Source organism: Dioscorea cayenensis, chromosome 14 (assembly GCF_009730915.1).
Source record: "Dioscorea cayenensis subsp. rotundata cultivar TDr96_F1 chromosome 14, TDr96_F1_v2_PseudoChromosome.rev07_lg8_w22 25.fasta, whole genome shotgun sequence".
Taxonomy (NCBI): Eukaryota; Viridiplantae; Streptophyta; class Magnoliopsida; order Dioscoreales; family Dioscoreaceae; genus Dioscorea; species Dioscorea cayenensis.
In genome coordinates, this window is record NC_052484.1 from 6,150,091 (window position 1) to 6,172,570 (window position 22,480).

Here is a 22,480-nt window from a genome sequence, read left to right on the forward strand (position 1 = left end):
AATATGGAACTTGTTAAAGGACATTTGAATATAAAATCCTCTTTCATACTCAACTGCTCCATCCAAGCAGCCTCTTGCAGAAGTCGTTCTGAGCATTTGGCAATGAAGAAATACACAAATGGTGTGAAAAAACATTTAAAGAAAATGATTGTTTTATATATAATTTAAGTGGATGAGCCATTATTTATAACATTCACCGCATAGGGGATTGAATTCCTGACCTCCCACGTGGGCTTTCATGTTTAGCATTGAGTTATTATAACGTCGGCAGAAAAGAGATTTTTTTCATATCAGGAATGTAAAATTCACTTCCAAATAATATATTTACGGTTTATCCAATAATCTATACCATATTATTACAAATCAAACTGCATGCTTTTAAACAATTTAGTTTTCCATAAATCAACAAAAATAACTCAATGCTTTGATCCACTACAAGAAAAGTCGGCGAAAAAATCCGCTGCTATAGACGATAAACCTGCCACTAAATACCTATAACAATGGATATTAAATTTGCCACTAAATCCTCCTTCGTCATAAGATTTGAGGTGGAAATGCACAGTTTTATAATATTCAAACTCAATACTTATAAACACAACTAAAAATTTGTAACCAAAATCAACATTAAAATTAATAATATTTATATCTACAAAATATACAAAAACACAATTTGTATTAAGAAATACATCTCCATAAAGCATGAAACTAACACCAGGCCATTTCTGAATTATAATCTAACATTGCAGCACCTCTTTTATCTCTTTCATTTTTTGGTCAAGGCCACCAATCATGTCATAAGTGGAATCAGGGACCTTTTCAACTTTCATGAGGTTGACTAGAGGGTCTACTTTACTTGGCAGAATCAAGTGCAGCACATAACTGACATTGCGACCACCCCTGTTGATGGTGTAATTGTTGTAACGCCATTATTCTTATCAATATCTACAACATATTTTCCATCTGGATGATCTTGCACTAGTGAGAATAGATTCATAAACCCATAGGACAGTATCACAAACTAGATAATCTTCTGCAATTGAAGCAAGACTAAATACAGATCCCAAGCTCCAAAATTCCAAATACATAGATAAAGACCTAACCAAGGCTTGATTTATAAACTCATTGCCCTTGATATCAATAGCATGTTGTTATTCATATAAACTAAATACAGCTCCTCTCCTTTTTCTATTTATAATTTTAGATTATATCCATCATGCAAAAACAGATTAACTAAGGAAGATTATTCATAAAAATCAACCCAAAATGAATGGGAAAACAGTAAAAACATAAACCTGTTGATGGACACAACAATTGCGAAGACGTCAAAAGGCAACATTTTTTCACTTGACTGGCTTTAGTCCTCTACTCATGGATTGGGTAGTAGTGTCAGTTTTTTCTTCTTTTTCAGCCTTGTTGATCTCTGCCACCTTCCTCTCCAGCTGCATGTACTTCATGTCCAATTCCAAGGTCTTGTATGTCATAACCAACATCTTTGAGTTTGTTGTGCAAACCCACCACCCTCTCGTTTTGCTTATGTTTTTCAAACAATTTCATGATTCTACTTTGCATCAACTTAACATTCAACTTGGCGTCTTCCAAGGCTTCCAATGAATCCATCAGTTGCTGTTGTTTCTCTGCTACATCAGAAGAGGATGGTGATGGTGATGATGATGATGATAGATAGTCCAATAAATAACGGGTCAGTTTTTCCAAACTTATGTCATGCAAAGGTGAAAGAAGAGATCCTGCTTGCCATATAATCTAAAATTATAAATCAAATATGCTTGTCATTCTTCGAACAAGCCAAATTACAAACAAAAGTCAAAACCAACAAAATTAAGTCAGAACCTGTCCAAAGGGGAAAAAGTATTAAAGAGGATAGGAACCATGGCACAAAAACTAATTTCAAGTATAAAAAAGGAGGGGAGCTGCAAATAAACACAAGGACAGGAATAGAAGTATTCTTACCAAAACGTTTGATTTTCCCATGACTTTAACTACTTCACCAACAAATGACCCAGGCTCTTGTAGTATAGCTGTAATTCCTCTCGCAACATTCTAACTGCAGTTTCAGCATTGACCACCAAAAACAAATGTATGAGCATCCAATCTGCTACATGATAGTAATTCTATCTACAGATGAGTCCTCACAAAGTAATCAAAACTCTATATTCAAGTGATAATACAAGATTTGAGATGGAAAACATCTTCATTGACAAATTAAAATTTTTGTTTATTCAGATAAATCTCAAAGAAGGCTGACAGAAGTACACATGTTTTGATCCTCCCAACTATATATTTTCCTATTCAACCAGAGATCCTACATTCTCTTTTTCTGGAACTAAAACAAATCAACTGAGTGAATAACCACAAAAAGGATATTATGAACTTAGGCATTGTTTTCAATGTTAAACATGAAGCAATTTGATTGAATATCTACCTTTGTTCTCATAAATCATTAAAAAAAAAAAAGTAATTTGTACGATACAGATCCTAGGAAACTTTTTGATTCATGCATGTCATGCCTTTTCACATTAAGCCAAATGTTCTATAATAAAAGATATGCCACAAAGAGGCCTATCTACATGCATACTTTGATATTCTGAAAAAAAAAACTTGCACACTTAGTTAACAGTAAAAATAGTATTACATGAAAAGAAAAGCCAGATTTTGCACCTACCAAGGAAAAACATCTAGTGTGTAAACTAAAGAATTCCATTGACTTGTTAAGATAATGGCATACAAGATCATGTTGATAACAAATTTTTCCAAAGCATACAATAGTGTCATAAAGGTATTTGAATCGAATCACAATTAGAGATAATGAATTTGTTCCAGTATTAACTAACCATTATACTGTTGATCTCGAAACTTGTACAAGATAATATTAAATAAGAACTGAAACTAATTACACTGTATTATTAGGTAATTAAAACTGATTAAGGTTCAGCCATGGCCATCATATAACTAGTGAAGAACCAATCTAGGTTCAAGTCAGTCAAGTGAGCACAATAAACAAATGTAAACCCACAAAAGAATTAAATCAAAGTCATAAATTTGCCTTGCTTGCCAGCTCCAATCTGACTGACATCAATGCTGAAATCAAGAATGCTCCATCAAAGCCTGGCAAGCTGGTTACTTTGTATTAACTAGGTTTAACGTGCCATTGAGTGAGAGATTAACCAATTTACTAGAAGCACTAACTACATAGTGGATCATAAGTAGAGCGCATTTCTTCGTTGTGTAATACCGATCATACTGATGATTAACCGGTTTAGTGAAAAAGAGTGCTGAAAACTTCAAAATGTGATATTGCTAAGAAACCATTCCGAAATTAGTAAGAAATTATAAATATTGGAAAATAATTTTTCTTTCCTTCACTCAAGTCAACTATATAACATAATGACCAATAAGAATTGGAACCATGTACTTAGAAACAAGTATTGTCAGTTATTGGCTTATTGATTGATAAAAACTAACGCAATTTTTTTCTGATAGCCATCCTCCAATGGACTCATAAAGATTTTGTGGAAGATCCCAATGACATAGCGTCACATAAGGCTGAATACCTGCACAGATAATAAAATAATGTATCACACAATTGATCATATTATGGGCAAAGGAAGCACCAACTAAAAGAGGCTGTGACCTTTCTCTAGCATGAAATTAATGAGATTGTTGTAGCAGGCAATCCCATCCTCATTGATTTTTGTTCCCAATCCATCTGCAGGGATATTAAAAACTATGTCAAATACTTACTATTGCTTGCACCCAAGACATTTAAAGCTGAAAAGCATCAACCAAAAATTGAAATTTAGAAATACAATAACATGAAAAAGTTACATTATCATAAAACTGAAATATGATTATGGTCATTAAATGCATACATTCTCTCCCAAATTCAGTTCACAAGAAAATTATGCTCATGGAAGCTGAAGAAAATTTGCATCAACCAGCTTTATTTTTCCATGATGTATTTAGGGTTTAAGGGCACTAGAGAGAATAAAGGCAATCAGAATCATACAACCTGTGGTTCTGTATGGAAGGTTAAACAAAAACAATGCATCATATGAAGTAAATGATCTGCAATTATAGTTAATTTCAACAGAGAATGCTGCTGCAAGAATAACCCGATAAGTTTATGTCTTGAATGTACAAGGAATAGTTTAAATTATAGCATTATACATTTGAAACAATCATGTATGCAAAGATTTGAGAAACATGCAACTAGAGATAGAATTGTAGATTTTATCTGAACAATCATGCAGAATGAATGGAGATTAAGATATTACTATTAGATAGATAAAGTGTGAGTCTAAAATATCTTTTAATGATATCCTGGTGTAAGAGTCTAGCTCAATAGCCCAAATACAGCACAAAAATAACACCCATATGATATCAGCACATGAACGATAACATACAAGCGTAGCTGTAAGCAACAGCTAAAGGGGAAGAGAAGAAGAAGTATAAAAAAGGGTACGGAAAAAATGGAGGCAAGACAAAGTATCTCAATTTCCATTCTAGAACAATGGGGAGTTTAGCATAAGAAACCGTACTTAAAATCATGATAATATTCCAATTTCCAACACATATATGGGTTGTTTTCTTTGTTACTGTTGTAACCCAATATAAACTAGGGCATCTTTGATAGATATTGCATCCAAAGAAAAAATCAGGGAGGTGAAGTTCCTAAATTCAATTTAAGTGAAAAAGGTCCATAACAGAAACAACAACAATAAAAATAACACCAATACCAACTATAACAATTCAATACCAACATAAGGTGCATTGAAACACCTTAATTGAAGAATGCAAACATAACATAAATTAAAATAAATTAAAATAATCTAAAGCCTAGAGCACATAAATTGATGAGATAAACATATGACTGTAAATGAAAATAGAGTATAATGTAAATACCCGGAAAGATACGACTCCATGAAATTAAAAATCGGTAAGCATCAAAGCCTAACTTGGACATGAGTTCCACATCCTCCTATTATCAAGAAAATAGCCATCAAAGAATAAGCAGTGGTGAAAGAACATTAATAAATAATGTGATATTTTCCGAGATTATGAATAACAAAGGCTCATTCAGAAGACCAGACCTTTGGAAATCAATATAAATGACAAGATGCAAGCAAAAAACTGAAATGAAAGGCTGCTGTTAAACTGTTGCCAAGTGCAAATGGTAAATGTGCCTTCATAAGTGTTTCCAAATGACCATACATTGATGACAGCATCAAGTCAATTCTCTGAATGCTCCTTGCCAATCAGGGAAAACAGTACTTTACTAATATTTAAGAGAACGATGTTTATAACCAACATAAAATGCTCAATGTCAGAGATCAAGGTGAAAATTTCCCCAACAATGGAAATACTAACTGAACAAAGCATAAGACTCTGACTTAGTCCTGAACTAAGGCAGTTGAAGGCAGTTGATGCTTCTCCTAAGATAAACCTAACCTCCACATCATAATTGACTGCTTCATGTACACCAACTACAAATTATAATATAACAAGCTGAAAACATAAAATAAGCTGTAAGAATTAATGACTAAAATAGAAAGGTGAATGCTTAATTCTTATTCCTTAAAGAATGAAAATTTCAAAACATATTTGACTGAAAATTAAATGCATCAGTCCCTCATCAAAGAAACAAGAAAGCAAACATAGAAAAAACATAGTGACAAACAATTTGACTCAATCAACAATAATGCTCATACAAAATGGCTCTACTCTTTTCTTCCTACAAAGATCATTGGAAAGAAGAAGAGAAAATAGAGAGTGAAGCTCTAATTCCAAATGTAAAACAGAATATTCAGTTCACCTGAAAGAAAACACTGGTGAAGGGAATGCAAGACAATATTTTAAGTTTTTAAAAGTAGAATGCTATATGTAAATGCCTAAAAGTGAAAAATTACCAAGTTTGTTAAACAAACTGATAATTGAAGGGAAAAAAAAGAATAAATAACTGAGTGGCAATCTAATACCTTCTTAGAAACATTTTCATAATTGGCCTTACTGATAAGAGAGAAGGCCAGAAGAAATACATCAGCTCCACAATAGCTCAAAGGTCTTAATCTATTGTAATCCTTCTGGCCTATAACATTTAAGAAATGATCAGAAATGAGGCCGATGTTAAAGCATTAGATTGAATTTGGCAGAGAGCAAGCAAATTACAAAGATGGGATTAGAAAGTGGATACGAGAAAAAAAGCATTTACCTGTTTTATCCCACAAACCTAGGTTAACAGTGCTACCATCAACTACCACATTTGCACTGAAATTGCCAAAGACAGTTGGCACATATTCCTGTTTAGTAAGTGTTAAGAATGAGAACTTTCAAGGCATTTAGAATTCATACAAATTTAATAATACAACGCATTAAACTATTCAAATGCAAACCTTGCTTATATTTTAGCCTTCGACACGAACACAACAATTACCATAGAAAAGCATGTGCTATTTCTCAGAAGGAAAAAAAAAGGCTGAAAAGCAAACTCATACAAACCAAATAACTAATGAAAACCTAACACAAATCACCTTACTTAGCATTAGAAAAATGAGCAATCTCCGCAAAGGAGAGTAATTCGATTAACCAAAATTAACTACCAATATTAAAAATATTCTCATAGACCATGGAGTTCCTTGACCGCAAAACTCAAAATGCCAAAACAATCGATCCAAAATGATATCTTATCACAGCCATATTTTCCAAATATTTCTCCATGTTAAAATGATATCAATAACATAATAAGTTAAATTTGGAGATCCGAAAAGCCCAAGTAAGCCTCTTCCACAACTAAGCTAACATTTGAAATGGAAATTTCAGATTCAAAATCTCCAGTCAAGCTTAAAAATCAACACAAACAAGAATATCATCAGCCCATCTCAAGCAACCCTGACTCCCGACATTGAACATAGAAATTAAACTCAAAAAATCATTCAAGAGAAGCATTTCATGACCAATCAGGAAAAAAAAAATAATTTAACATGAGATATAGGACACAATATAGGGTTACAAAAGAAATCCGATCAAAAGCAGAATAACAGGAAAAATGAACCAAGATCCAAAAAAATTCACCTTATCTGCAAAATAGAGGAGAAGTTATCCAACCCTAACAAGCTCCAAAAACAATACACGACGAAGAATTTGAACAAATCCATGGAGAAATCATCAATACAAAGGTTCTCGCGCCCGCAGCATAACCGCCCAATCGAGCACCAGCGAGAGAGAACGACAGAGAAGAAGAGGACCAAAAGAGTGACCCAGCTCGAGAGAGAAGAGGGCGTGAACTAGTGTGAGAGAGAGCAAGAGAGAAGAAGATGGCCGGGAGAGAGAGAGAGAGAGAGAGAGAGAAAGAGCTCGCTTGGGTTTAGGTGTAAAAAGCTTTATAATTTGTCTTTTTCACATAACCCCTTAAAAATTAATTTTACTAAAAAATATTATACAAAAAATATATTTATAAATATAAATTTATTAAAAAATTATATAAAATCTTAAATATATATTATTAAAAAAAATAATTAATTAAACTTATAATATTCATTAAATCATGATTAAGGGTATGTTTGTGATAGCACATTTTATGAAGAGTGTATATCTAAAAATATTTTTATATATATAAATTTAGTAGCACATATAAAATTCGCTACTAATATTCATCAGCGCCATTTTATTGTAGTGTGAAATCAACCTGTATCATTAGCAATCAATCATGCATATATCCCTTTCAATATCTACGGTATTGTTATAAATCTCACAATTATACAACATACACATCTCTTATATATATATATATATATATATAATATATATATATATCTATATATATAATTAGGTATGTCATGCATTCCTTATTAGATATAATTACACATAATACATACATATATGCATATGTATGCATCCCGGCCAACATTAATTAAAGATAAACTATATAGAGTCCTCAAATAACCATAGAATTAAAGATCACATATGAACCTCACACCTTGTACCTTCAAATCCACCATTTTCAGATGTTCTTTTACCTTCCAACACCATCCCTTCAAGCTCACACTTGATCTTAGCCATACGGTGTTTGGTCTTGAAGAATTTTATCTTATACTTCAACCAAGCATAAACCTTAACATCCACATCAAAGAACCCTTCTCTATGGATCTCTTCGAGCTGAGAGCCTCTAATACTCATGTTTTTAGTCCCTGCAAAGACCGTATTCACCGGCACCATGCTCTGGCAGCCTCTCTCAAAACTATGGATTGGTATCCATCCTAAACTTTCTCCATGATAATAACTACTAGCATGCATCCACTTATATTTAATGTGTCCCTTACTATTTGGGTTTCTGAATAGCAAGCTTAGAGAAAGATTGTAATTGAGATTGTTGGTTTCAGTTAGGGCAAACTGAGTTAGGGTTGCACTGGAGACATAGACCTCGATCGGCTTTGGCCGGAGGACATGCCAAACGACAACACCGGCTAGGCAGAGAACGACGGAGATGAACACCACAGCCTTGAGAGCTTTTCGGAAACGACGAAGGGATGGAGATGGATAAACTTGGTTTGCAGGATTAGCAACTGCTATGTATCCTCCATTGAGAAGAGATTCAGTGGCCTTGGACATTGTTGGAGTAGGTTTGAGGTCAAGCTGTTTGATTTTGAGGGGATGAAAAGATGTGTTTATTTATAGAATGTATAGAGTTGAATATGTTCATAGTATTATAAGAATTGCATGAGTGATTTCTTGGGAGAATATAAATATTGGGAAGGTTCTTATGCTGGATGAGTTTGGTCAATGATCATTTTTGATAATTTAATATTAGTACTTAATCTTAAAGGATTAATCAGAATGGTTGGCAAGATAGGGACCTTTTTATTTATTTAACAATCTTGTGTCACCCAAGGTTGATGGCATTAGTATAATAGAAATGAGAACAAGGAAGGACAGTCAACTTTCTGAGATGAGGAGTTTATGTTAAACCTCAGGGTTGAACATACAAGTCTTCTTCTTATGGGCTTAAGAAATTTATATTGAAACAAACCTATCATAGACAAATACGTATGCTATACAAACTTTCATTAAATTAGTAGAAACTTGTGATGAATTGGTGTGAATGCCATGAAAGTTTCAATGCCATTTGGCAAGAAGATAGACCATTAATTTTTGAATAAAATTCAAGCTCCAATGGGGGGTCTTAGTTAAACAATAGCCAATAGGAAGACTAAAACCTAAAACTTCATAACCAAGTAAATGACCTTATGGCCAATTTTGTCCTTATCTTTGACGACAAGAAATGGAAAAATGTCATCATATCTTATAGGATTAAATTAATTTTTAGTCCTATAAAGTTATATTAATTGTCAAGTATGTAATTTATTTATTTATTTAATTTATTTTCTGTAGCCTATTTTCTTAAACTAACTAACAAGTGATGTTGGTGAAATTTAAAAATGAAGTTTGTGTGATCAAATCTCTCCCCTGAGAGAGAGATTACCCCTAATCTGAATACAGAGCAGAGATGCAATTTTCTTAAATCTGCTCCACACGATTGCAAAGAGCACGAAAATTATCATCAATCCATTCAGACGGATTGTGGGAGATAAAGTTTCCTAGATATCTTAATTAGAGGTGTACCCATTATCCTCTCGAATTGCGGTAAGTCTATGCTATGTAAGAATTTTTTTCTCGACACGTAGCAATACCAAGAATGATTGCTAGGATTTTTGCCTAGTTAGCAATCAAGCATTCAATCACACAATTAAACTCAAATATATATGATTGCAAATAAAAAATCAATAAAGCATCAAAGATCCAACAACCAAAGTTAAGAAAATAAACCCTAGAGTTCAACTATGCCCAAACATCTACAAATTAGCCCTCTATTAATGGAGGACAAGTATTCAAGATACAAATAATGGAGAAAAGTATGAAAGCCTTGAAAACCACCTTTTCAATTCCTAGGATGAAGAATCATCGGAGAAGCTTCCACGCATGCCGCTAAGATGAACTCAACTGCTATGATCTTCAATTCTCTTGAATGTAGATCCGAATCCCTCTCCAAATCGCTCCTTAAGTGCTGGAGATTCGTCTCTTTTCTTCCTCAACTTCTCCTCCAAGAATCACCACCAAAGAATAGAAGAATAGAATATAAGATGCCTTACAAATTCTCATAAGTTTTATTTATACCCGACTGCTTACGAGTTGTTTACTGGTGTAAGGGCTAGGCCATAAAAGAGTTGGAGAAGATGGTCACGAGTCTTACGGGATGACTTATGGTCGTAAGTCCCACCCATAAGATCTTCTGTTTGTGTTGCGGTCCAGCTTACGGCTGTAAGCGCTGGACCATAAGCTTCACTATTCTGCTCCTTGCGACTGTCCTTACGAGTGTATACTGTGATCGCAATCTCCTCTGAATGGTCCTTATAGGCATCCTTGCCGGAGTAAGCCTTGCCTATAAGATCCTTTGAATTGGATCTGAATTTACCTTACAGGAATAAGCATTCCGGCAAGGTCTTCTAGAATTAACTTAGGACGACCGTAAGCTGCCCGTAAGCCACTCAGTTTGCCTTTTCCTTGTTCTAATGATGCCTAGAGAGCTCCAACTTCATCTTTTAAGGTCTGAAATTCTTCCTTTGGCTCTCTCTCATCTTTAAGTACTGCCCTAAGCCTGTTAATGCACACCACACTATATTTACAATCGAATTCCACAACATGATTCTAATACATGCCAATTGAGTATACAAATTGATATGAAATATATGAACATTGTACACTCATCAGTGATGCACGTTCTTTAAGAATTTTTGTATTTTTATAATAATTTTAGTTCCTATAATTTTACTTTTGGTGCTGCATTGTTGTGGGTAAATTAGTCACATGTTCTCTATGTTTGTTAATGAATTTCGTTATTTGATTTAAAAGGAATCAAGCCAAACTTGCTCTATTATGTTAGTTAAAAATACCAATATATTTATAGCCCAGTGGTTGATAATGTACTGGTTGATCTTTAGCCCAATGGATGATAAAGTTCAAAAATATATAGTGTTTTACTATACCAACCAGTACGTTATCCTTTTTATCCTTTTTATTCTAATCATAGTGTTCGTGAAATGCTCAATCTGTTGATTGGTGAGGAGGCTAGCTTTTGTGCTTTTGTTTTTATTTTCTTTTCTTTTTTTTTTATTGAATGATTTAGAGATAGGAAAGCTATTTTTTTATTTGTAATTGTTGTGGAATTTTGATGTGATTCTATTATTATGCAGTAATCTAGCTGTAATCTATGCCAAATCTATTTGAAAGAATAATCAACTATTTGCTAGTTATTCTGAAGATTGTGGATTGGTCTTGTTCTATTGCAAATATGAAGGTTTTATGAGAAAGCATATGGTGGTTTATTTTGTGTGTATGTATGGAAAATAAAGTGGAGATAAAGATGTTGTTGAATTGTTTATGATTGAAAAGATTTTTTTGTTAATCAGGATTGAAAAATCAAGCCTTAATTGAAGAAGTTTGCACTTATTTATGGAGTAATCGAAAATGGAAAAGGAATGTTTGAATTGGAGGAAATTAATAAATTGAGTTTACAGGAGTTGGAGTGATTACATTGAAATTAGTTTATCACATCAGGGAAATGAGTTAGGACTTGTAACTATTCTTGCACATGGTTTCAAGCTAGTGTTATTCCTCCCAATCAAAGTTAAATTTCATATCTTTTCTTTTTAAATAAATTCATGTCCATTTTAGGGGTTTGAACTTGTTCACAGAAAATTTAGGAACTTGGTACTTCAACAAGGTCCCAATCATAGAATGCTAATTTGTAAACTTGTAATCAAGGTTTGGTCTCATGCCCTATTACAGTAACTTAATGAAATAAGTTAGTAGTGCCTTAATGCAGAATTTGAAGAATAGAATAAGATTCGATAATGAATTGTTTTCTTATATTTTTCAATATTTTATACTCAGATTTTATTATACATCATTTCAATGTTTTGATATGTTGATTAGCTCATTTTTTTTAATAAAATAGCTTCAAACTAATTGACCTAAATAACATCCAATATGGTTCATATTTGTTCTCATATGTTTATTTACCTCATGTATGTTTGCATCACCTTATATACCTTCATTTGTTAAACTTTTTTACATTAATGATTGAGTACTTTCGGTTTGAAAGCAAGAAAGAGTAAACAACAAAGAGTTGCATCATAGTTGGAGTTTGAAAGCAAATACCATTGCACAAGCACAATGGTATTGCACAAGCACAACATTTTTCATTGGCCACAATCTAATTCAATCTACTCTATAACCTCTTTGTGTTATAGAGTAGGAAATATAAGAAAAGACTCCAACAAGAGAACTATTAAATTGGCTTTCACATAAAGTATGCCAAGATGAAGAAAAAAAATGTACCTTCTTTAGGACTCTATTCTCATTATTCATACACACTTCAACAATGATGATATAGCACAATCTAAAAATAGAATAGTATAGTTATGCTATACATATATATTGAAAAAATTGATCTTTCCCTTAATATAAGTAGCATTGTTAGGCCTACCAGTAATATCTTTTCCGACACGAAGAATATTATCTGTGATGTAGGCGTCAACAACCACAATGTTACCCAAGCTTCGGAGAACCTGCATAAGAAGATTTGATAATCTTTAGGCAAAACTCTAATTCATGCCAAGACTTGATTTTATCCATGAGGCCATAGCCAACGAATGACCACACGAAAATTAAAACTTAGTAGAAACCATAACAATTAAGGTGAAACAAATACAAGAGACTCGACACATAAATAACAAATAGAGTTTATGGAAGATACATCATGAAATTGTTACTTTCTTTTTTGAAAAAATTGTGGCATTGGAAATCTATTCTCTTGGAATTCTTTGAAAAGCATATCAAGAATGATAAAATGTGGTAGTTACAACACCATATTGACAAAGTCAAGTCTATTCAAGTGGAATTATTGCATTTGGTTTTACTGTTATAGCTTTGTTAAATTACTAGTTAGCTTGTGTTTACTTCATTTGAACCCCCATTTTCTCATGAAATTTGCTGAATATATGACAAAACTTAAGTGCATTTTAATTGTTCCATCTCAATTCTTAGTGTCAGCATAGGAACTCCACTTATTTGTATCATATTGAATGGGTTTGTTGAGGAATGATGATTAGAAGCATGGGTGTGCGGTAGGGGGTTCTGGCAATGTGCTGGTTGCGTGCTAGGATAGAGTTGAGTCTGAGAAGTATACAAGCATGGTGTGCTGCGTGGACTTGTTTTGTATTAGCGTGAAGAAAGTTGAAAAATACTCTCTTCATATCTCTAAGATTCTGGGCCCAACCAATCGGCATAGGTCCTATGTATGGGTTTGGCCAATAGCTGTGTAGCAACATGTCTGGCCAATAGGTATTTCGTTTTGTGGTCCTTTGACTATTTTTCTTTTTTGCTTATAAAGTAGTGGAAGAGAAGGTCTGATGTGTGGGGTTCCAAATCTTGACTTTACTTATCTCTAATAGAAACACTTGGGAACCAACACTAAGCATAGTTGCTATCCTGTCTCAGAGAGTATTGTGATCATACACCTTGTGTGTTTTTTTCTCTTGCAGAGAGCTCTTATAAAAGATATACACTATCATTCTGGTATTAGAGCTAGAATGGCAGCCAATGGAATACCAGCAGCAGTTCTCTTTCAGCCATCAGTTCCCGTATTTACTGGAAAGGAGTATGGAAGATGGAGTCTTCGGATAAAGACTGTGTTCAAGTCCCAGGAGCTTTGGGACCTTGTGAAGAAGGGGCTGGCTGAGACAAAGGAGGAAGCTCAGGTGCACGAGAACAAAAAGCGTAATGCTAAGGTTTTGTGTTTAATTCAGCAAGCTGTAGATGGTCGGTTTTGGATCGAATCTCTGAGGTGAAGACCGCACATGAGGCTTGGGAGGTGCTAAAGAAACAATATCATGGCACGAGTAAAGCACTGGAGGTAAGGCTGCAAGCTCTCAGGCAAGGGTTTGAGACGTTACAGATGGAGGATCATGAGAGTATTCAAGAATATTTCTCCAGGGTGGTGACTACGGTGAATCAAATCAAGGGACTTGGTCATAAACTCAGTGAAGCAGAGGTGGTGTCCAAAGTGCTGAGGAGCTTAGTACCGAAGTTTGACTTTGTCGTTGTTGCAATTAAAGAATCAAAAGAACTTGCGAGTTTGTCACTTTATGAGCTCAGAGGATCTCTGCAAGCTCATGAAGTGAGGGTAAATCGAGCACTGGGCAAGAGTGATGAGAAGGTTCTTCTCGCAAAGGGTGAAACATCAAGCTCTACCTCTGGGAAAGGAGTTGGTCTTAGAAGCCCTTGGGGTGATGGAAGAGGCCGAGGAAGGCAGTTCAACCGAGGGAGAGGCCGAGGAAGAGATGGCCGGGGAAGGAGTCTGGAGAACAAGAGTCAGGTATAGTGCTTTCACTGTAAAAAGTTTGGTTACATGAAGGCTGAGTGTTGGGCGAGGAACAAACAACCAGAGAAGGAAGCAAATGTGGTGACCGAAGAAGGAGAACCCAGTAATGTCTTTATGGCTAGCAGCTCGTTAGGATCAGCAGCCTCCTCGATGTGGTTAGTTGACAGTGGTTGCTCGAACCACATGACGGGCATGAAGAGTCTATTCACCAGCCTGGATGAGTCCCAGAGGGTGAGCGTGAGGCTAGGGAATGACAAGGAGATGATGGTGCACGAAGTAGGTGTTGTGAGTGTGAGTACTCCAACAGGTGAGCGAAGGCAATTGCATGATGTGCAATTTGTTCCAAGTTTGGCTCATAACTTAATTAGCGTTGGGCAATTGCTCACAAGGGGTTATTCAGTTGTGTTTGATAAAGATGTATGCATTATCAGTAACAAGCTAACAGGAAGCCGGGTGGTTTCAATTCAAAAAACAAGGAACAATATGTTCCCGCTTGATGTCTGCAGTGTAGGAAGGCTAAATGTAGCAGTGAAGGGGCTGTCGTCTGCTGAGCTTTGGCATCTTCGACTTGGGCATCTGAATTATCGAAGTTTACAATCAATGGTGTGTAAGAATCTGATAATTGGGATGCCCAGACTGAAGGAAGGACCCCGGTGTGAAGATTGTGTTGTGTCGAAGCAAGCAAGGTCTAGTTTTACCTGTGGAGTCTCTCGAAGGGCCAAGAAATGTCTTCAGTTGGTTCACATGGACTTGTCTGGTCCAATGCATGAAGACTCTCTTGGAGTTAACAAGTATTTTTATTTGTTGGTTGATGATTTCAGCAGGTGGTGTTGGATTTATCTACTCAAAAACAAATCAGAGGCGTGTGTGTGTTTCCAAAAGTTTCATGTGCTGGTTGAGAGGCAAACCGGTTTGAAGCTCATGTCAATCAGGAGTGATCGTGGTGGGGAATTCTTGCCGCGAGAATTCCAGGAGTACTGTGAGACCTTGGGCATAAAAAGGGAGCTTACCGCACCACACACACCCCAGCAGAATGGTGTGGTGGAGCGGAAGAATCAAACTGTGGTGGAGACTACAGTTCAGGACTCCATTTGAGATGTGGCACGGGTTCAAGCCAAGAGTAACTCACTTAAGGATATTCGGGTGCATCGCGTTTGCTCTCATCACCTCGCATAAGCCACTTAAGCTTGATGAAAAATCAGTAAAGTGTGTGTTTGTTGGTTACTCAACTGAGTCTAAAGCGTATCGTTTGTATAACCCTGTTACTTGCAAGATTATTCTTAGCAGGAATGTTATTTTCCATGAAGAATCAAGGTGGAATTGGGAGGCAGATCAGACAGATCATCAAGTAGTCCACCTTGACGGAATAGCAGGGCTGTCACCTTTACCTAGCAATGTACCTGTCAGCAGTCTGAGAGACCAGGGTGTTGATAGGATTGAATCAAGTCCTACTTGGCAAATGAAAAGATCCCCTTGCTTATATCCCACAAGTGCACGGGTTTATCGAAGTAATAATCCCGGATGAGTGGGTATCGTATCCACAGGGAGTAGGGAATAAAAATACTTAATTCGCTTCTTAACTATGTGAAAAGTGAATAGTGATATATGTGACAATGATTCAATTCTCAAAAGTGAAAACAACAAGTAAGAGAGCACAAGTAAAGGAGAAGGTAAGGCAATCAATAAAGATGGGGTATCCGGATATTGCTCCACCTAGGACAATCATTTTAAGTGCAAGAGCCCTCTATTATGCTTCCTAATTATTGCAGTAGTGAGTCGTGGAAATCCTTAATTACATAGTCCCAAATCTAAGGTCAACCATGCCTAACTCTATACATGTCCCGAAAGAGAGATTGGATAATCTCTCAATCTCGCACTCGCATAGAATTGCAATGAGCTCTAGGGATTCCAAGTGATAAATCTCTTCCTAATTATAGACCTAGCCCTTTGGTCCTGGTGGAAGGTCCCTAACCGCAATTAAGCCCTAGATACTAAGATCACTTCTACGCTTCACTCCATTGCACCCGCAACTAAGCCCCAACGGAAGGTCATCCTTTAGACCATTCACTCTATTATGGCCGCAAAGAACTCGAGGAATGGAGGTAGAATCTAACACATCGGAGGGGAAAGGGGGCACTCTTGTACCTCTCGACTCACCCTCTCAACCCTCTCCAACCTAGCTTTGTCTAACACTCATGTTGTGTCACTCACTCACAAGGTTACCAACAAGAACTCTCAACCCTAGTGTCACTCTAGGGGAGTATTCAAACAATCAAGCATTCAAGGTTGGAACTCACAATAAACATCAATTAATTGAAAGCATAATAAAGAGATTCAATGAAACGAATACATCCTAGGGTTCACATGTACCCAAGTACCCACTAGGGGTTTAGCTCTCCATGGAGTTAATTACAATCAAAGAAATAGAATGTAAAAGCAATAAATCCATAGAAAACCCCCTCAATAGTCATGTCGATGGTCTTGTGGAGAGTCCTCTACTCATCGCAAAGGGTCCTTTGTCCGGCCTAGGATACACCTCGCCGGATCGATGCCGACGAAAGCTCTCCCAATAACCTTCTTCCAAACGACGCGCGATGTCGGAGCCATAGAACCTCTCCAAAACCCTAGCTAATACCTCTCAAAACCCTAGCCGAATCCCTCACTCAAGTTGGAGAAAAGATGGAGAAAAAAATGCTGAAATCGGGGCTGAATCGGCTTTAAATAGGGCTGGAATCGGGGATCCACACGCCCCCCTGTGGACGCCCCTGTGGATTTTTCACACGGGCGTGTGGAATTTCCACACACCCGCGTGGATTCTCTATTCTACAGTTTTTTCGGCCGGCTGTGAACAGTGCTTCTATAGTACTTTGCTACAGTATCCGCCCTAAAATACTTTCTGAATCCATACTTTCATCAAGGTAACGCAAACGGGCACATGTTCACGTCGTGGATCGCTTTGCTTCTTCAATGACAGATAAGTTGGTGGAGATCTTGTTCTATATGCATAAATTGGAAAGTTTGAGTATAACTGCCCTTGTGCCCTTCCAAATGGTTGTGCTAACTCAAATACGAGGAGGTTGGCACACACTCTAGCATCTCACACCCGACCTATGTCTTCGGGTTTGAACCTTAGTAAGATCTCCTCCAAAATCGGTCACATTGGCTTCTTTCCTTCATAATCAGTCTCACAACCCTACCTGCATAAAAGTAACATAAAAACGCACATATTAGTGTAAAAACCCGAGAAAGGTAATGCTTAACATAAAGAAAGAATGCTTTGCATTCATATCGCACAAGTACTTATCAAACTCCCCCACACTTAAGTTTTTGCTTGTGCTCAAGCAAAAATTAAACATTCTGTGCATAGATGAAGGAAATATTGGAAGTGCTTGGCCTTAGGTTCACCAAAGTATATAAAGAGAGCATTCTACAAGTAAGGGAAATTTCAACACTAAACATGAAAAATCGAAGCTCTAGCTAAAAACTTGAATAAAAAAGGACAACAAACCCAAAATCGTGAAAGTGTGTGGACTCACTCAAGTCAACCCAAAGTATACTCCTCAAAGCTCTAAGTATAAGGGACTTATTTATCTACAACAAGAAAGCAACACCAATTTCAAAGACGGTAATAGCTTCACACATTCTCTAAGGTAGCCCTTTCCCAAGCGGCCGCTAAGGTGGCTTTCACACTTTCGAGGTGGTAGCTCTTTCTACTGGAGTGGTAGCTTTCACTCATCCTATGAGATAGCTCTTTCTCTCATTAGGGCATAACTAGTATCCGACTTATGAGAGTATCTTCATATTTCATAGGTGGTAGCTCTTTCCACCCAAAATGCCAAATAAACAAGAAAACTATTTTGTTCCTTCTTTTCATTTTCATTTTTTTTTTCAGAATTTAACACAAGAAACAACTATAACTAGTCCCTTTAACATCGAACATGAGCATGTATATCAATCAAGAACAATAGAAAAGATGTGTGCATTATAAAACTCCCCCCACCCCGCCCACCACCCCACCCCCCACACACACTTAAGTTGTACATTATCCCCAATGTACACATGCAAGCTCACTCATAATGTATATCAATCAAAAATATATGTGGGAGAAGCAATCAAAACAATACTCGCCTGATTCCTAGTGTCTCGTTTGATGAAGCTAACTCCTTGGGAGTAGTGTTCTAACGGGTTGTGAAGCTCACACGGCCAAGTGCCGAAGCACTTTGGCCGTGCCCATGACAAAGTCTCAATTCCCAAGATGACAAGACCATCTGCACGCATATACGAAGGGTTTCAGTGAAGCTCAATAAAAACAAAATAACTCGAGTATATAAAAGATAGAACAATGAATACAACTCGAGATGCAAAATGAAAATAACTTAGAAGGAGAGTCCTTTCTGAGTGAACAAGTCCAAAATAAAGTGCATAAAAGTAAAGAAATGGAAATAAAATCAAATGTCAGTGTCCCGCTCTGGGTCCTCTGCTGCTGCTAGTGAAGGAGATGGGAATGCTGTAGATGCTGAGGGAGCCTGAGGAGTCCTCGATTGCGAGACAAATGATGAGGCGACGTCTCGCTCTAAGATCTGTTGTAATGCATCGAAATGTGCCATGAACTCTGTGTACTGAGCAGCCTGCGCAACCCTGATCTCAACGACCTCTATCTGTACCACCCCTAAAGCACTCTCGAGCTTCTCAAAACGATCATGGGCTTGAGATGGTGAAAACAAACATACGGGGTACGTCCTTCGCCGCTGGAGGTGCCTCGATCTCCATCAATACTGACTGAGGCTCGGGGGCAAGCTTAGATGCCCCGGCCTTATCACCTTCATCCTTAAATAGTATGTTCAGCACATAAACACCATCTGGATATTTACTGACCAAACCCATGAGCCTTATTGTCTCTAACCCAAGTGGTGCTGGTATTATCGTCTTCCCGACCCTCCTGATTGTGTCTCGTAGACACATCCCCAAGATGAGTCTGGTAATGTATGGACCCGAGAAAATGACACCTAGCCAGGGATACTATCCTTGATGCTTCAAATACTCCGCGAAATTGTTTCCCAGATGGACCGGCTCATTCCGTACCATGGAGTATAAATACAAAAGTTCTTGCTTGTTTATGACTCCCGTGCTATCACCGCGACCATTCACTGACCTACTTATGATGGCGTGAAGATATCTATAACTAGGTTGAGAAAGACATGAAGCCTTAGACACTCTTGGTTCATATTGCCCCTTACCACATAGTATTTTATACGCCTTCTTGGGGGATAAACCTGACATGTCAATTGGGAGACTCTCATACTCCTCAGTCTCAGTATACTCCTCATCATATAAACCAAGTCTAATGGAGAAATGTGTGACGCTCATACTATGATGTTGGCCCAAAGCTCTAAACTGAATGGCGCCGACACTATCGAAATGAGCATAAGAGCGGTCAAACTCAAATGAAGTAAGCACCTCCAAAGTGAGTGGGAGGATAGCAGGGTCATGAATATTCAATAACTTGTGCCAACTACCGACCAATAATAGTTTCTCGACCTCATCAGGCATGTCATGTGCTAGTTGCACCTTCCTGAGTGAACCGACATCCGGAATTCGCGTTTGACCAAACTTAAGCTTCGCTAACCGCTCAAACCGAGCTCGATGCGCCAGAAGTGTGAATTCCATGACTTCCGGCTCAGGGGCAGGCCCTCTAGGACGCTTAGCAACTGCCTTCCTCGATATGGTGGCCATACCTGCATGCATTAGAAAAAAGAAAATCAATCAGCTTCATTCAGACTGCAGGAAAATAATAACGAACGGGTGTGCGGAAATTCCACATGGCCGTGCACATTCACGGGGCGTGGGAAAAAAACGCACGGCCCTTGTAGCCATTCTTCCAGCTACACCTCTATCTCACTTCCAAAGCTTCTCAAAAGCAAATCATAATCATTCTTGTAAGAAACCGGTATGCATTATCCATTTTAATCGAAGGGAGTCAACTATAATCAAAGGAAATCGGTGACGAGAGAAAACAAGGGTTTACCGATGAGTTGAAACGAAAACCCCTTCAATCTGCAAAATGCTCAATCAATCGACTAAAAAACAACCAACAATAGGAAGACGGGAGAATGTCAGAAAGTGTTCTTTGAGCGTTTTAGGGTCAGCTGAGGAACAGGGTTTAACTGATGTAACGGGAGAGAATACAGCCTTTTAATTCCTGGAGACCTACACGGGGGTGCGGGATGCACTTACACCCGTGCGCCATCACGTGAAGGTCTCACAGGGGCAGATGCACGCCCCTGTGGCTTCTCTAGATATCCGAGAAAATTTCCTAAATGTTCCGCACGCCCGGACATTCACAGGTTCAACTCACAGGGGCAAGCGCACGCCCCTGTGTCTTCTCGGGATGGAGAGAACTCCTCTACAGAGATTCGCACGCGCGTGGGGAAATTACCCACGCCCGTGCGGTTTTCACAAGGTCACCCACAGGGGCGAGTCCACGCCCCTGTGTGATCTCGGGATAAATCGCCAAACTCTACAGTAAATCACACTCCCGTGCGGAAATTATCCACGGGCGTGCGATATACGCTTGGTCGTTCACAGGGGCCTCCGCACGCCCCTGCGCCTTCTCTAGATGAGCTTGCAGTGTAAGTCCACGGGCGTGCGGAAATACCACACGCCCGTGCATTTTCCCTGGATACCTTAGAAAAACCTGCAGGCTCTGTAGAAAATTTCTGAACATGTTTACACACTCAGAGCCTGCCCTATTATGCAAGTTTTACCAGTGAAAAACATAAAATAAAGCTCAAACAACCCAACTTCGCCAAATCCACATGAAAACACACGATGAATACTCAAAACCTCAAATAAAATCACAGCATAAGCATCTAAAAATCAAAACACCAACACTTAACAATTTATTTATGTAGACACTACATTATTCGACTAAGAAAAACATTAAACACTTGGGTTGCCTCCCAAGAAACGCTTGTTTAACATCACTAAGTTTGACGTACCTTGTCTTACCTCACGGGGGCTCATAGATGAGTGTTGCCCTCTTACCCATGACTTGGAAGCATGATGAGCACAATCTCTTGAAGGTAGAGGGTGTATTATCGGGCTTGGGGCCACCTAGCAATGGTTCATCCAACTTCTTCGGTTCACGTACGTCTCCAACAGCCTTGGAGCGTTTCTGGTAGCATCTCCTAGCCCGCTTCATTTTCCGAAGCACCTTCTTCAAGATCCCCGGGGTAGATGGAACTTCTTCCGTCGAACCAAGCATCATTACTTCTTCATAATCCTCTTCTTGGTCGAGCAAACCCTCGTACGGGTCTGGATTGAACATTTCCTGCATGTATTCATCAACAATCTCATCAGTAGTGCCTAGAAAATATAAAGTGTCATCAAAATCAAGAGAATGCCACATGGCTTCAGCAAGGCTGTATGTGAGCTTGTCATCTCCAACTCTCAAAGTTAGCTCTCCACCGTCCATGTCAATCAATGCCTTGGAAGTCCGCAAGAACGGCCTCCCAAGTATCAAGGGTACATCCGCATCCTCATCGATGTCTAGCACCACAAAGTCTACATAAAATATATACTTGTCCACCTTGACAAGTATATCTTCGATGATACCCCTCGGATGTCTCACCGTTCGGTCCGCCAATTGCAAAGTCATCCGAGTGGGTCTAGGCTCACCCAAACCTAACTTTCGAAAGAAGGTGTATGGCATGACATTGATGTTGGCCCCTGAGTCCGCCAATGCCATTTCTTCACCCATATTGCCAATGCTACACGGAATGATGAAGCTTCCCGGGTCTTCCTTCTTGCTCGGTATGTTCCTTTGCAACACCACTGAGCATGAAGCATCTAGAATCACCGAAGCACTCTCCTCCAACTTCCTCTTGTTGGTTAACAAGTTTTTCAAGAACTTCACATACTTAGACATTTGGGTCAATGCCTCAACAAAAGAAATATTGATGTGGAGTTGCGTGAACCAAACTCAGGAACTTCTTGTACTGTTCATCCCCTTGGTCAGTTTTCAATCTA

General features: G+C 37.8%; 2 protein-coding genes and 1 long non-coding RNA gene across 4 annotated transcripts; 1 reads left to right on the forward strand and 2 right to left on the reverse strand.

The window, feature by feature from the left end:
- Nucleotides 1–1,011: 1,011 nt before the first annotated feature.
- Nucleotides 1,012–7,396, reverse strand: LOC120275728. 2 transcript variants are annotated; one of them, XR_005541146.1, is made up of 8 exons: nt 7,087–7,396; nt 6,227–6,314; nt 5,994–6,103; nt 4,921–4,996; nt 3,650–3,724; nt 3,481–3,569; nt 1,969–2,062; nt 1,012–1,637 (listed from the first exon to the last, which is right to left on the reverse strand). It is a non-coding gene; the product is annotated as an uncharacterized LOC120275728 (long non-coding RNA). The 2 variants fall into 2 exon arrangements; XR_005541145.1 differs by having other exon boundaries at nt 1,012–1,634; nt 7,087–7,379.
- A 210-nt stretch (nt 7,397–7,606) lies between these two features.
- LOC120276269 (NDR1/HIN1-like protein 3) lies at nt 7,607–8,736 on the reverse strand. Its single transcript, XM_039282991.1, has one exon. The coding sequence runs from the start codon at nt 8,620–8,622 to the stop codon at nt 7,972–7,974; it is 651 nt and encodes a 216-aa protein (XP_039138925.1). The 5' UTR covers nt 8,623–8,736; the 3' UTR covers nt 7,607–7,971.
- A 4,925-nt stretch (nt 8,737–13,661) lies between these two features.
- Nucleotides 13,662–14,452, forward strand: LOC120276070. Its single transcript, XM_039282808.1, has 2 exons — nt 13,662–13,829; nt 13,922–14,452. The coding sequence occupies exons 1-2, from the start codon at nt 13,662–13,664 to the stop codon at nt 14,450–14,452; spliced, it is 699 nt and encodes a 232-aa protein (XP_039138742.1).
- The last annotated feature ends 8,028 nt before the right edge of the window (nt 14,453–22,480 follow it).

Bases quoted from the DNA above. Each gene is read 5' to 3' on its own strand.
- LOC120276269 (XM_039282991.1), bottom strand. From the start codon at position 8,622: ATGTCCAAGGCCACTGAATCTCTTCTCAATGGAGGATACATAGCAGTT.
- LOC120276070 (XM_039282808.1), top strand. From the start codon at position 13,662: ATGGCAGCCAATGGAATACCAGCAGCAGTTCTCTTTCAGCCATCAGTT. The intron at 13,830-13,921 runs GTGCACGAGAAC...TCTGAGGTGAAG, and splicing joins AGACAAAGGAGGAAGCTCAG to ACCGCACATGAGGCTTGGGA.